Here is a 15,425-nt window from a genome sequence, read left to right as displayed (position 1 = left end):
GGGTTTGTTAAGCTTTTCTAGATGTCCTGCTATTTGTAACCTTGGGAGTGGACTTTAGCATTTTCCAGATGACGGGTGTTAAGCCAACTGGCTAGTTTTCAGTCTCTGTCAGTTGATGAACAGGGGCATTATGTATTTAGCAGTTTGCCAATCGGCTGTAACACTCATGGCATTCAGTGGTTGAAATATTTCAGAACTCAATGCCTCCATTATCTCTGTAGCTACTTTAAAACCCTGGGATGCAAGCTATCAGGTCCTGGTGACCTGTTTCTTTTAATAGTTACTTTGTCAAATACTTTCCGTCTTGAGGTGAAGAATGTTGCAAGATGTTTCCTCCCCTTCGCACCTTCCTCATGGTAGCTGAGATGGTTATCGTGTTCTCTACTGTGAATACCAATGTAAAATATTGGTTTAACTTAGCTGCTAGTTCCCTGTTCCCCATCATCAATTCCATACTTACATCCTCCAAGGGTCTCACACTTAACTATTTTTTTAAAAGATAAACCCATAGAAGCCTGTGCTGTTTATTTCAATAATTCTTGCCGATTTACTTTTCAAAATCAGTTTCTCCCTCTGTTACATTTTTTTTAGGCATCCATTGCTAGTACCTGTTTAAAAAGAAAAGATTCCAACCTTCTGGTCTACCACTAGTTTTCATCACTTCATATGCATTCGTTTTTAGTTGGATACAACCTGACAGCCGTTGTTGACCACAGGTAGTTCTTCCTCCTCATAGAATCCCATTGTCATCTGGAAGGACAAGGGATAGCAGATACAAGGGAATGTCACCTGCAAGATCCCCTCCAAGACATTCACCATCCTGACTTGGAAATATATTGTCGTTTCTTCAGTGACACTGGGTCAAAATCCTGGAATTCCCTCCCTGTGGGTCTACCTACAGCCTGTAGACTGCAGCAATTCAAGAAGGCACTTCACCACCACCCTATCAAGGGCAACTAATGATGGGCAATAAATGCGGGCCAGCTAGCAACAGCAACACCCACATCCCACAAATGAATTTTTAAAAAAAAATCCTTGCCTCAACACAATGTGATATGCTCTCTAACCAGTGATGCAACTTCCCCCATCTCTTTTGCTTCCTTCTCTCTCATCTAAAACAATATCCTGGAAATTTAAGCTGCCAATCCTGCCCCTCTTTTTCAACCATGTCTCTATGCTAGCAACAGCATCATAATTGCATGCGTTAATCCAGGCTCCAAGTTCGTCCATCTTGCCTATTTATACCTATTGCATTGAAGCAAATCGAGTCCAAGCCTTAATTTCCACTGAACTCAGCAACTTATGTCTGCGAAGAGAACTTTTCTTTAATGGGAGAATTGTGAACCTTGAGGATCCTCGACCATGGAAGACTGTAGAGGTTTAGTCTTTGAGTGGGTTTACACTAGTGATTTATCTCTGGTAATATGCATTCTGGAAATGGGGTGGCAAAAGGCACTGAAATGTTGATCAGCCATGATCATATAGGTATTTCTCCTAAAGCACAGTAGTTGTGTTCTTGTGTAACCTTGTGCCGTAGAAAATCATGTTTTAGGGAACTCGCTATGGAAATTTGCTCTACTGTACAGTGGAAAGTTGGCGCTATCCAAACAGTGTCTACTCACATTTTATTATCTTGGAATCTCCAGCATCTGCAGTTCCCATTATCTCTACTGTTCATCAATTGTGTTACAGCCAATTTGTGTTAGCAAAACACATGTTACAGCAGAAGCACCTGTATTGAATAGTTGAGCAGGCTTGAAAGGCTGACTGGCCTACTCCTTTTTCCTGTTTCTTCTTATGTTAAGGTGCTGAACTGATTACTTGTGATCTTGAAATATTTCCCTGGAATTGGAAATAGGTTTTTTGACCTGATCAGAATTCTTGGCCAATGATGTTTATCACCGGTTAGGAGAATGTCACTTGATGGTAGTGGACGACAAATATTGACGCGAAAGAGTTTGTCATTTTCCAATAAAAATAAGGGAATGCATATAGTTCCATATTTCATGCTTTTTCTGCTTGATGACACATCTACTTTAGCTGGACAGTACATAGGGTGGGATGTTATTTGTGGAAGAGAGGGAGAGAGCGAGATCTGCACTGCTGAGGTGACGGTAGGGGCACTATAATTGATTTTGGTAGTTTGAGAGCGAACTTTTTAGCTCTGCATTCGGCTTCCGATCACTATATAGTGACTCTGCTATAAATACATCTGTGCTGTAACTCCTTTGCAGGGTTAAATAGCCTGTCAGCAGTCACAAAACATGGCACTTTTACACTAATCCAATAAGGAGCTCTTAAAGGCATGCACCAGCAATGAAGCAAAGATATCCTGGCACTTCGGATGAGCTGACTAATTGGAAAGTACCAATTATTTTTATTTATTTATTTTTTAGCTTTTTTTTGAGATAACTTAACTTATCTCTTCGGACAACTTTTTGATTATTGCTGAATGTTTGCAGCACTTCAGAATGTGAATCTTGCAAACCTGACTGGCCAAAGTGTTTCTGTTTCTCTGTGCCCTGCAATTATTTTTTCCTGTCTGGGCCTGTATGAATTTTCCATAGTCACTGAGGAAAATTAATATGGCTTTAGAGGAAGTATTAAATATTAATTTTTTGAGTCTTTCAAAACACCATAGTGAAAATATTGGGTGGGTCCTCATAACTGTGTGAACACTAATGCAGGTAGTATGTGTCAGAGCATGGTTTCTCTTCAGGATTTAGAAGGTGCTTATGAATGAAACACTGTTATTTACAGTATCGGTATTTTACTGGATTACAACATTTATGTCCTTCCTACCTCTTTTATCTGCTTCCAGCTAAAATAAAATATCATACTTCTGTTTAAACAGTAATTTGTAGACATTGATTATATTTTCAATTGAATCCTTTGTTGCTCTAACCAGTTGAAGGATTGATTGCATAATGTGTGACATCCAGAGATCAGCATGTTGAAATTTGCAGATCTGATCCTAGTAAATGGATGTCCTCAGCGCTAAAGAATGTTGTCAGTAATGCTTCCTATTGCTGTCATACAGGTTAATAACACTTGCATTGCTGAACTGTGCAGACTGTTAACCCAGTCATTTCGGTTAGGTTTTTTTTAACAAAGTCGTTCATGCGCTCTCTCTCTGCACGTGCGCGCAAACATTATTTGCCTTGTAAACTTAAAAGGAAATTGAACCACAGTATTGTATCAGTGATAATGGGAACTGCAGATGCTGGAGAATCCAAGATAATTAAGTGTGGAGCTGGATGAACACAGCAGGCCAGGCAGCATCTCAGGAGCACAAAAGCTGACGTTTCGGGCCTAGACCCTTCTTCAGAGAGGGAGATGGGGAGAGGGAACTGGAATAACTAGGGAGAGGCGGGGAGGCGGACCGAAGATGGAGAGAAAAGATGATGAGAGTATGGGTAGGGAGGGGATAGGTCAGTCCAGGGAAGATGGACAGGTCAAGGAGGTGGGGTGAGGTGGTAGGTAGGAAATGGAGGTGCGGCTTGAGGTGGGAGGAAGGGATGGGTGAGAGGAAGAACAGGTTAGGGAAGCCGAGACAGGCTGGGCTGGTTTTGGGGTGGAGGGGACGAGCTGGGCTGGTTTTGGGATGCAGTAGGGGAAGGTGAGATTTTAAAGCTTGTGAAGTCCACGTTGATGCTATTGGGCTGCAGGGTTCCCAAGTGGAATATGAGTTGCTGTTCCTCCAACCTTTTGGGTGGCATCATTGTGGCACTGCAGGAGGCCCATGATGGACAGGTCGTCTGAGGAATGGAAGGGGGAGTTGAAATGGTTTGCGACTGGGAGGTGCAGTTGTTTGTTGCGAACCGAGCGGAGGTGTTCTGCGAAGCGGTCCCCGAGCCTCCGCTTGGTTTCCCCAATGTAGAGGAAGCCACACCGGGTACAATGGATACAATATACCACATTGGCAGATGTGCAGGTGAAATTCTGTTTGATATGGAAGGTCATCCTGGGGCCTGGGATGGGGGTGAGGGAGGAGGTGTGGGGGCAGTGTAGCACTTCCTGCGGCTGCAGGGCAAGGTGCCGGGTGTGGTGGGGTTGGAGGGGAGTGTGGAGTAGACAAGGGAGTCACAGAGAGTGGTCTCTCTGGAAAGCAGACAAGGGTGGGGATGGAAAAATAGCTTGGCTGGTGGGGTCAAATTGTAGATGGCAGAAGTGTTGGAGGATGATACGGTGTATCCGGAGGTTGGTGGGGTGGTATGTGAGGACGAGGGGGATCCGTTGGGGGCGGGGTGTGAGGGATGTGTTGCGGGAAATGCGGGAGACGCAGTCAAGGGCGTTCTCGACCACTGCGGGGGGGAAAGTTGTGGTCCTGGAAGAATGTGGACATCTGGGATGTGCGGGAGTGGAATGCCTCATCCTGGGAGCAGATGTGGAGGAATTGGGAATAGGGGATGGAATTTTTGCAGGAGGGTGGGTGGGAGGAGGTCTTCTTGGGGCCTGGGCTGAAGGTGAGGGTGGAGATATAGAGGTAGATGTAGCACTTACTGCGGTTGCAGGGAAAAGTGCCAGGTGTGGTGGGGCTGGAGGGGAGTGTGGAGCAGTCAAGGGAGTCACGGAGAGAGTGGTCCCTCTGGAAAGAAGATAAGGGTGGGGAGGGAAAAATGTCTTTGGGATTGGATTGCAGATCGTGGAAGTGTCAGAGGAGGCTGTGTTGGATCTGGAGGTTGGTTGGGTGGTATGTGAGGACGAGTGGTATTCTCTTTTTTATTATTGCGGAGAGTGCGTGTGAGGGATGAGTTGCAGGAAGTGCGGGAGACAAAGGGGGTGGCCATGGGTACCCGCATGGGCCATGCTATGCCTGCCTTTTTGTAGGTTGCATGGAACAGAATCTCTTCTGTAGCTACACTGGCCTCAACCCCACCTCTTCCTCCGTTACATCGATGACTCATTGTATCGGTGCTACCTTGTGCTCCCACGAGGAGCTCGAACAGTTCGTTCACTTCGCCAACAACTTCCACCCCAACCTTTTAAGTTCACCTGGACCTTCTCTGATCTCTCTCTCTCTCTCTCTCTCTCTCTCTCTCTCTCTCTCTCTGCTTCCTGGACCTCTCTGTCTCCATCTCTGGCAACCACCTGGAAACCAATATCCATTTCAAGCCCACCGACTCCCACAGCTACCTAGAATACACCATTTCTCACCCACCTTCCTCCCAAAAATGCCATCCCCTCTTCCCAATTCCTTCGCCTCCGCTGCATCTGTTCCCAGGATCAGGCATTCCTCTCCTGAACATCCCAGATGTCCCTTTTTTTTCAAGGACAGCAACTCCCCTCGGTGGCCGAGAATGCCCTTGACCATGTTTACCACAACTCATCCCTCACACCCCCACCTCACAATAACAAAAAAAACAGAAGCCCCTTGTCCTCACCTACCACCCCACCAACCTCCCTGGATCCAACGCGTTATCCTCCGACACTTCCGCCATCTGCAATCCAATGCCATTACCAAAGACATTTTTTTCCCTCCCCACCCTTGTCTGCTTTCCAGGGGGACCACTCTCTCCGGGACTCCCTTGTCCGGTCCACACTCTCACCTCTGGCCCCACCACACCTGGCACTTTGCTCTGCAACCACAGGAAGTGCCACACCTGCCCCTTCATGACTTCGCAGACCCCAAGAAGACTTTCCACATCAAGCAATGTTCACCTGCACATCTGCTAATATGGTATACTGCATCCGCCATTCCCGTTGTGGCATCTTCTACATTGCGGAAACGAAGGTGGAGGTTTGGGGACTGCTTTGCAGAACACCTACGCTCTGTTTGCGCTAAACAACTGCACTTCCCAGTTGCGTACCACTTCAACTCCCTGCCCCATTTCTTAGACGACATGTCCATCCTGGGCCGCCTCCAGGCCACAATGATGCCACCTGAAGTTTGCAGGAACAGCAACTCCATATTTTGGGCTGCAGGGTTCCCAAGCAATGGTATCAAGGTGGACTAAAGAAGCTTCAAAATCCACCCCACCCCACCCCACCTCTCTCTCTCCCCCCCCCCCCCCACCGACCGCATCCCAAAACCAGCCGAGCTCGTCCCCGCCTCCCTAACCTCTCACCTATCCCCTCCTCCCACCTCAAGCTGCACCCCTGTCTCCTACCTACTATCCTCATCCTGCCTCTTTGACCTGTCCGTCCTCCCTGCACCGACCTATTCCCCCACCTACACTCACCTTTACTTGCTCCATCCCCGCCTCCTTGACCTGTCTGTCTCCTCTCCACCTATTTTCTCCTTTTATCCATCTTCTATCCGCCTCCCACTTTCTCCCTATTTATTTCAGAAGGGTCTAGGCCCGAAACGTCTGCTTTCCTGAGCCCTCTGCTGCTTGGCCTGCTGTGTTCATCCAGTTCTACACCTTGTTATCATAGCATTGTGTGCTTGTGTTTCAGTAAAGGATCGGCACCTTTTTCTCATCGGAACCAAATTTTAAGGCTGGGATCTGACTTGGCCGGTCATAACATCAGTGGGATTATAACACCCGATGAGGATTTGGTTTGAGTATGGAAAATTGCATTTCCACTTCCGTGTAAGAAAGTGGAAAAAAAAATTGCTGCTTTCACCTTTTTATATGAAAAGCAATATAGTACTGGGGTGGGGGGGGAGAAAAAACTGAAGGAAGTTAAAGAAACACTGCCAAAGTCATGTGGAAAGCTGATGCAATTTTGTTATATCGGCCAATGATCTAAAACAGCTTAAAAATGTTAGTCGAGAAAACAAGGTGTAGAGATGGATGAACACAGCAGGCCGAGCAGGAAGACTGACGTTTTGGGTCTGGACCCTTCAGTTCCTACTCTCTCTGAAAATGTTAGTAGGATTGTTCCTCAGTGAATTCTGGTAAAGTGTTAGCTCTGTACTCTGATACGAAACTCTGTTTGTTGGGTAAATGCTTGGAGTTTTGCTGAACCATTTGGATCAACTGGGAACTGGGATCTGTCTCCCACACTCCCCCTCTGGTTTGATTAAGTATCTTGGAAGATTTTACTGTACAGGTACAAGCTGTTGGTGTAATCCCTTTGTGTGTGCCTTTTGAGTATTATTATTAATTCTGGCATTGATACTGCTATACAAAGTGTTATTTATGTCATTACACACTTGTTTTCCTTTTATATGCAGGCAAACCAAAAGGGTACATGGAGCGATCACCGTTCACTAGAGGGCAATGGACCTCTCAATCCCTGCGAATTACTGCCAAAGAGCTGTCTATAGTTAATAAAAGGGGAACGGCGGCTCTCAGGGAACGTTTTTCTAAGTAAGTATCTTAAATAGAGAAGATAATAGCTTTCTAGGTAGGCAAATATTGGCTGTCTCTGTGCTGCTTATGTGTCATGTGATATTTTGCCGTTTGACCCTCTTAGGAATCTGTATGTGTTAATACAGATCTGAACCAATAGGTTTAAGCTGAAGAGTGCTTTTTCCCCAAATTGCAAATGGTTGAAAACCCTAAACCCAGAGCCTCATTGTCATGTGCCTGCACCTCGAATTTTGCACTAAGTTTCCATCAACATGCACAGCTAGAGTTGGCATTGAAAATAGACCATTCTCTGCACTGTTTGGTGAGCTGACAACTTTATGGTCTTTACCCTGTCAAGATGAAGGGAAAAACAGCACAGAAAGGTAACTTTGTCATCACTTAGCAGCATTTTCCTGTCCCTGCTGAGCACAGTACCGCATACCATTACCAAGATAAGGATCGGATGCTTCCTTTTTGAGCATCCATGGTGCTTGTATTTTTTGACTCCAGGTAATTCAGAATATGTCTGGCATCTGGGCTTCATATAATGTGTAGCTTGTTCAGATGTTGAAATGGATTTTGATTACACTTCCAAATTCTGATGCAAGAAAATATCGATCTCCAAAACACGTTGTTTCATGAAGTTGTCATGATATGATCTCGAAGACAGTTCATGTTTTAAGAGACATTTGAACACCCAGTGATTTTAAATGAAAGAAATTATGCCACAAGGTTGAGGTTTTAAACAAAAACTTGGTACACAAAAATTAAAAACAGGTACTACTAATACAGTGCTGTCTTAGGTAATTTCCTTTCAACTTATAAGTTGAAAAGCACATTAAATACATACATACTTTAAGCTAAACTCTTTATCCAAAACTTTCCTTTTATTACATTGTGGGCTGAAGGGCCTGTTCTGTGCTGCTGTACTGTTCTATTTAACTTTACTTTGTTTCTCTCCTCTTCTCTTCCCTCTAGAAAGATTTTGGCTAGTTATCAGGCTCTTGAAGATTCCTGTACTTCCTTGTGACAAACTCCATTTTATCCCACAGTTGTAAGTTCTGGGACTTTACATATGAACATAGAAGCAGGATAGATCATTAAACCCTCAAGCCTGCTCTGTCCTAGATCATGGCTGATCTTTACCAATAGCTGATCAATCTTTATCTTGAACATTGATTAATGATTTGAGCCTCCACAGTCCCTTGGAGTAGGGAATTCCAAAGATTCACTACTATTAGGTACATTCTCACCAAAGTTCTGTACAATTTAAACAAGATATCTTTAATCCTGCATTCAAATCATCTTGCAATGAAGGCCAAAACATCATTAGCCTTAATAGAGAGAAACTCAGCAGGGCTGGCAATATTTGTGGACACAGAAACAGAGTTAATTTTTTCAGTCTAATGTGAATCCTATTCCAAACCTAGTTATGTTGGACTTGAAATATTAACTCTGTTTCTCTTTCCACGGGTGTCGCCAGACCCTTCTGAGTTTCTCCAGCATTCTTCACACACGCACGTGCACACGCTCCGCCCCGGATTTCCAGCAGCAGTATTTTGCATTGATGTATCGTTTGTTTTCCTAATTGCGTGCTGTACTTGCCTTTCAGCTTTGTGACTGATGAACAAGGATACCCAAGTCTGTTTTAAGGGTTAAACTTTCCAATCTCTCACCATTTGACAAGTATCCTGCACTTTTTCGTTCCTCTCTTGTCAAAGTGGATAACAACAATATTATGTTCCAACTGCCATTTTCTTACCCACTCACTCAGCTTGTCCAAATTTCCTTGAAGCCTCTATGCAGTGTTCTCTCAATGCTCTCTTCCAACTCATTTAGTGACATCCACAAAACTTGGAAATGTAACATTTTGGTCCTTACAGCGAAATCATTGATGTAGACTTTGAACATATGGAGTCCAAAAAGTGATCACTGTGTCCCCTACTAATCGCAGCCGCTAAACCTGAAAATGACGACTGTTTTCTTTCTGTTAACCAATCCCCAATCTGTCCCAGTACATTACCCTATGTTGCTTGTGCTCTAATTTTGTTTATTAATCTGTGTGGAACTTTTTTTTTTAATTGAAATCCTTCTGAAAATCCAAATACACGTCCTGTTCTCGTGCTTGATCCTTTTTATTGATCTAATAGAATCTTTACCTTTTTGTTGGCCATGGTTGATTCCTGTTGCCTCTTGTGGCTCTTCTTTGTCTTGAAAGGCTTGTATGTTTGTTGCAAACCATGTGCAAATTCTTTTAAATACAAACCATTACTTGTCTTACTAACATAACCATTTTGGTATATTTTTCCAGTCTTCCGTGACAACTTGTACTTAGTTTCCTTTTCTTCAGATTTAAGACCGCAGTTTTGGAGTGAACTATGTTGATTTCAAATCTAACGGAAAATTCCAGCACACTTATTATGGTCGATCTTATCTCGAAAGGTTCTTTTTTGTATTAGGATTATTAATTGACTCTTTTTCTCACTGCACAATACTAGATCTAAAATAGCTCGTGCCCAGTTTGTTGCTCAATGTACTGCTCCAGAAGACCATCCCTTTTACTAATTGTTCCTAGAATTCATGCTCATAAGACTTGCCAGTCTAGATGTAGGATTACTGAATTACCCTGGTTACATGCACCTGTATTTTTATTTTTCTCATTTTATACTGTGCCCCACGCTTTTTATAGGCCACCAAACAATAATGGTGAACAACTCCAACCAATGTTTTATGTTTGCTGCCTTTTGCTATTTCTTTGCTACATCCAGACAGATTCTGCATCATCTTCCAGTCTAATATCTTGCTAATACATCAATCCATCCCTTCTGATCAGTACTACCCTACTTCATCTCCTTTTTCCTTTTTTTTTTTGCTGGTCCCTCCTAAATGTTGAATATCCTTGAATGTTCAGTTCCCAGCTTTGGCCACCCTTCAGCCTTGTCTTTGTAATGGCAATTATGTCATGCCTGTTTACTCTGATTTGTGTTGTCAATTCGGTTACCTTGTTGTAAACACTGCATGCATTCGGATCGATTACCAGTTTCATTCTGCCTTTTTAATATTGTGTATTTTGACCGATTGCAAGATTGTTTGTCTCTTCTACTTCCAGTACCAGCTTTTTTCTGTCCCTATCTGAATTTCCCCCTCTGGGTTCCCATCCTTGACAAGCTATTTTAGCACTCCCCTCCTCAGGAACATGAACAAACCTTCTTGTGAGAATCTTTAGTCCCAGTACCACTAAGGTGTAACCTGTCCTCCATGTACAGGCCCCGCCCCATTTGTCTTATAATTAGTCCTAATATTCAAGAATTCATAAAGAGCTTTCCTATATACCATTTCTCTATCCTGTGTTCATTTGTTCAATCTTATTATTTCTGTACTCACTAGTGTGTAGTATCAGGAGTAATCCTAACTTGCCTTCAAGACCTCTGCTCTTTTTCTATTTGTGTTTAACCCTTAAAAGTTCCCTCGTTCTCATGATTCATGTCCAGCCATACTCAATAACAAGCTGTTGTCATTGTGCTGCTGACTCCCACTTAAGCTTGAGACTGATTCACAATCCTGTATAATGTCTTTTTTTTTAAAAATAGAAACTAATATCCTACTTTCAAAACAACCCCCTTGTGATTTTGTACTCCATATAAATTATTTGTATCTCTAATGGAGCTTATAGCCCTTTTTCCAGATTTGCTGATCCCATGATGGAATTCGTTTTTGTTTAGCAATGCCTTTTTAGCCTATTTTTTTGGTAAGTGTCAACCCCTTGGTTGTTTTGCCAATTTAAGAGGGATCATCCTTTTGTTTTAAATGTTCTCACTTCTGATCTTGACCTCATTAAATAAACACTATAAAATATAATTATTCTAGGTCTGTTTATCACCTCCTCTACCAAATATTTCTATTTTAACACCTTGGGCATTAAAGTTTTAAATGCAATTTAGTCTACAAGTTACATTTTTAAAATTGCAAGTTTAACTGTAGACAAATGATTTATGAAATTAGATATTAGGAATCAACAGGAATACTGAAGGCTTTTGAGAGGGGACAAAAATGGAAAAGTAAATAAAAAGAACAAAAGAGAAAAGACAGCAGCTAACAAGAAGGGACATCGCAAAGGCTTCTATAGGCATATAAACAGTAACTAAGGTTGGTGACAACTGATTAATGTGTGGATGGAGAAGTGAGATTTTGTTTTGCTTCTTAAAAACTATATTTTAGAATTTTTACTGGAATTCTATGCTTCTATCTGATCTAACATTAAACGACGAGGGAGGTTGGGGGATGCAAGTAATAAACTGCAAGTTCCTCAGCCAGATTTTTTTTAGTCGAGAGATTTCGACAGCAGATGTCAAGGAACCTGGCATTATGATACAGCTTGGACTGGTTCCTGCTTGTTGTCTTGGTTTCAGATTTGTACCCACGTTGGTAAGCAGCAGCTGGAACTGAATTTATTTTCTCCACTCGAGTCCAGTGAAACCAAAATCCTGTTGTAGAAATCTCCCATTGAGAGCTGTAGACCAGTACTTTGTAATCTATGATAGATTCCAAAGTGTGAAGCTGAATGAACACAGCAGGCCAAGCAGCATCTCGGGAGCACAAAAGCTGACGTTTCGGGCCTAGACCCTTCGATGTTATCTTGGATTCTCCAGCATCTGCAGTTCCCATTATCTTTGGAATCTATCACCTTGCTTTGAGCTATGCTCTCTTGCTGCCTTTCCACTCCCACCTTCATTCTTTTTCAATTGTATTGAAAATAGTTGTCAAAGGCACAAGAGGGAAGAGACTCTGAAGCATTATAGCGTGACTGTTGTTGTTGAGCAAACAACGTAGGTGTCGGATTTGTACAGTTTACACGTCAAGTCCCACCTCACTAATGAATGGTCTAATGAGACATTCTTCATTCTGTGCCAAAATTCTTCTGTGGTTTGATTCATATTATTCCCAGTCTCTTTCCCCTCAGGTATCAGAAAGCAGCAGAGGAAGCAAGCAGTGAACGAAAGAAAGGGGTAGGTGCACTTCTTCAGATTGGTTCATTGTTTTATTTCTGCTTCTTTGCATGTGCATTGAGCTGCAGTTACTTGATGAAAACGTGCTAGCTAAAAGTAATCATACTCTTTTGGAATTTGGTGTTTTTTGCACTCTTATACATGCTCTCGCTAATCAGGAATTATAGCGTGCATGATCAGTAAGTGGTTCTTCTGATTACTATCCCAGGGTAGTCACATTCTCGTAACCTTTTCACATGTTCTGACAGGATAGCTATGCACATCTATCTGAATTAATTTTTCCAGAGCATCTACTGAGTAGTCAATAGAATATCTTTGCATTGACCCAAGAAAAATCATGCACTGTGTTTGTTTGTTGGGTTGTACTATTGGAGGTCAGTGATATGGGTTTAAGTGTTTAAAACTTGGTTAACAAACCTGAAGTCACAGAGAAAAAGTGAATGTAGTTTGCACAACTGTTGGAAGATATTTCACTTGTTCTCGTGCAGCGCCAGCAGGAACTGAGTGTGCTGCACGTTTGTTCCCATGCATCATTGTGCAGTTATTGTGATCCTTGTTCTCTACCACATCCGCATCTCTAAAATTGTTCCTCCCCAACAAACCAAGGGATTGAAAGTCCTGCAGAGAATACTTTTTCTGTTTTATAATTTTTTTGATTCATTCACCGGGATGTGGGTGTCACTGACCAAGCCAGCATTTATTACCCACCCCTAACTGCCTGCTGGGCAATTAAGTGTCAAGAGAGGTGATGGTCTAATGGTATTATTGCTGGACTGTTGATCCACAGACCCAGATAATGTTCTGGGGACCTGGGATCCAATCCTGCCCTAGAACAGCATTTTGTGTGGGAGCAGAGCCAAGCAGTCTAAGGCGTGGCATTTACGCTCCAGCCTCTAAAGAGGTGTGGGTCCGAATCCCACTGCTACCATACGTACTGATAGCATGTAATGACAAATTGCAGTGGGAGTGAGTACTTAATGGCTGATATGTTGGTACAGTGGTTCACATTGCTGCCTCTCAACATTAGGGACCTGGGTTCGATTCTGCCCTCTGACTGTCTGTGTGGAGTTTGCATGTTCTCCCCACATGTGTGGGTTTTCTCCAGGTTCTCTGGTTTCCTCCTACATTCCAAAGATGTGCAGGATAAGTGGCTTGACCATGGGAAATTGTCCATAGGGTCCAGGGATGTGCAGGTTAGAAGGGTTAGCCATGGGAAATGGAGGGTTTGAGGGAGGAATGCTGTTCGGAGGGTCGGTGTGAACTCGATGGGATGAATGGCCTCTTTCCGCACTGGGGATTCTGAGAAGTGTGGAGTTACATGTCGACCAGACCAGTTGAGGATGGCAGTTTTCTTCTCTAAAGGATATTGAAAAACCCATCTGGTACACCTTGACAATTGACAATGGTTTCATGGTCTTTATTGAAATCCTGATTCCAGATGGTTATTGAATTTAGTTTATACTATCTGCCATGGCAGGGTTTGTACCCAGGTCCCCAGAGAATTGCCAGGATCCCTGGAGTAATAGTTTAGTGATCATATCACTAGGCCATTACCTTCCCTAAAATCCCCTAAATTATAATAAATATAACTGATCTGCAAATACGGAGAACAAAGCCAAAATGGGCTATTGGTGAGGAAATATTTTGCCACCAGAACCTAATGCGGAGGAGTTGAACTATTTGTAACTTCCTCCTTGTATAAATCTACTGAGCAAAAGCTCCTTCAAAGGTTCATTGTACTACTTGATACCTTTTGAATTTGTTGAAGTAGTCTGCAGGATTGAAACCTTTGTCATGTTGCAAAGAACACCATAGTTATTTTGGTATCTAATACGTTAAACTTGGAATTTTTCTTTCTGGATCTTTTTAAAATGAAAAAGCAGAAGAACAAGGTTGCCCCTGGGAGGGAAAATGTAAAGTAGTTAATTTCTGGCTTCCAAAAATCAGGTTACTAAATTAGATCAGTAATAACTGGGGCATTTTGGATCAGGTGAATCCCAGATTTGGGCATGTATTAAATATTGAATGGTTACCAGATAACATTCACAGGTGGCTACTTGGTTTTGAAGAGTTAAATTTGTGAGGTGGACCTCCAATCTGAGTTTATCCAGTAATCCTTTTTAATTCCTCCAGGTTTTATCTAGCTTTTTCAAACTCTGTTGGAAAATGAAAGGATCATAAGCACCTGGTGTTAATGAATTGCAAACTGGTACATTTTATAACTAACCTTCAATTCTAAGTTTACCTTTTTGATCTTTATGTTGAAGAGAGAGACTCGTTACTTAAATTGATAATTTAAAGTTAGCCATTAATAGCAATCACAGCAGCTACTGGGGCAACCTTTGTTCTTCCTGCTTTTTAAAATGTCAATTACAAATTAAAATGCACGAGGGGAAAAAGGAGATTTGTGAATTAAACTATTCTAACAGACTTATTTAAGTATTCATCATTCATCTTGATCTCTGTTGATGAATATAGTATTGGAAAACATTAAGATTAGCTAGTCTATAGAACCTAAATCACTTTGTAAAATTTTAGTACTTTGACAAGGACTCTTGCACTTTGCAACAACTTTTCAGCCTATTTCTCTTTTCTGTCCCCCCCCCCCCAACTTATGCACGTTGGCCCACCAAGGAGCCAAAGCAGATGGATGGAGTTGAGAAACAAGCTAACCATAATCTAATTGATTGGCAGAACGAGTTCAAGGGACTTAACGGCCTACTCCTGTTATTTATATGTAGTTGCCAGATACGGTTCTGTGCCTTTTTCTTTTAGTGCTGAATCAACGTTTGCCTCTTGTTTTTTGTTTTACTTTCCAAATTCCCAATGTTTGTTTTTAACCCTGATGAAATTCGGCTAGAAAGTGGATTAGGGCAGTGTTGTAATCAATTATGACCTCGACCTGATTTGCCATCTAGATTCTGCTGTGCAAATTTAAATGGAGGATGTTAACAAGAAAAATTAGTGTCTCATCCATTGCCCAACCCCTTCCACACAAGTATCATATCCCACCATATCAATGATGTCATTAAATTTGTTGTTGTTTTACCTGTTTTTCTAGTCAGCCTGTTCAGAGATGTTATTACCTACCTCTGGAGCAGGTGGGACCTGAACCCAGGTTTCCCATTCCAGGGGTGGGGAACGCTACCACTGGGCTGCAAGAGGGCCCTCATTAACT

At 42.4% G+C, this 15,425-nt stretch overlaps 2 protein-coding genes across 12 annotated transcripts in view; one reads left to right on the top strand and one right to left on the bottom strand.

The window, feature by feature from the left end:
* LOC125448189 (serine/threonine-protein kinase OSR1-like) overlaps nt 1-15,425 on the bottom strand; it is a 170,432-nt gene that overhangs the window by 45,695 nt on the left and 109,312 nt on the right. The gene's annotated exons all lie outside the window — the stretch shown is intronic.
* Nucleotides 1-15,425, top strand: part of LOC125448190 (LIM domain and actin-binding protein 1-like) — a 126,081-nt gene that overhangs the window by 47,630 nt on the left and 63,026 nt on the right. For 5 of the 7 annotated variants that reach the window (XM_059643312.1, XM_048523295.2, XM_059643315.1 and 2 more), the window contains 2 exons: nt 7,124-7,259; nt 12,187-12,247. In XM_059643312.1, coding sequence (XP_059499295.1) covers nt 7,141-7,259; nt 12,187-12,247 — 180 coding nt within the window. In that variant the 5' untranslated portion in view covers nt 7,124-7,140. The remainder of the gene's footprint in view (nt 1-7,123; nt 7,260-12,186; nt 12,248-15,425) is intronic. The other 2 variants (XM_059643313.1, XM_059643316.1) reach the window with 1 other exon arrangement.

This window comes from Stegostoma tigrinum, chromosome X (assembly GCF_030684315.1).
Source record: "Stegostoma tigrinum isolate sSteTig4 chromosome X, sSteTig4.hap1, whole genome shotgun sequence".
Lineage (NCBI taxonomy): Eukaryota > Metazoa > Chordata > Chondrichthyes > Orectolobiformes > Stegostomatidae > Stegostoma > Stegostoma tigrinum.
The sequence above is the reverse complement of the archived record's forward strand: the minus strand, read 5'-3'. Positions and strand labels throughout refer to the sequence as shown.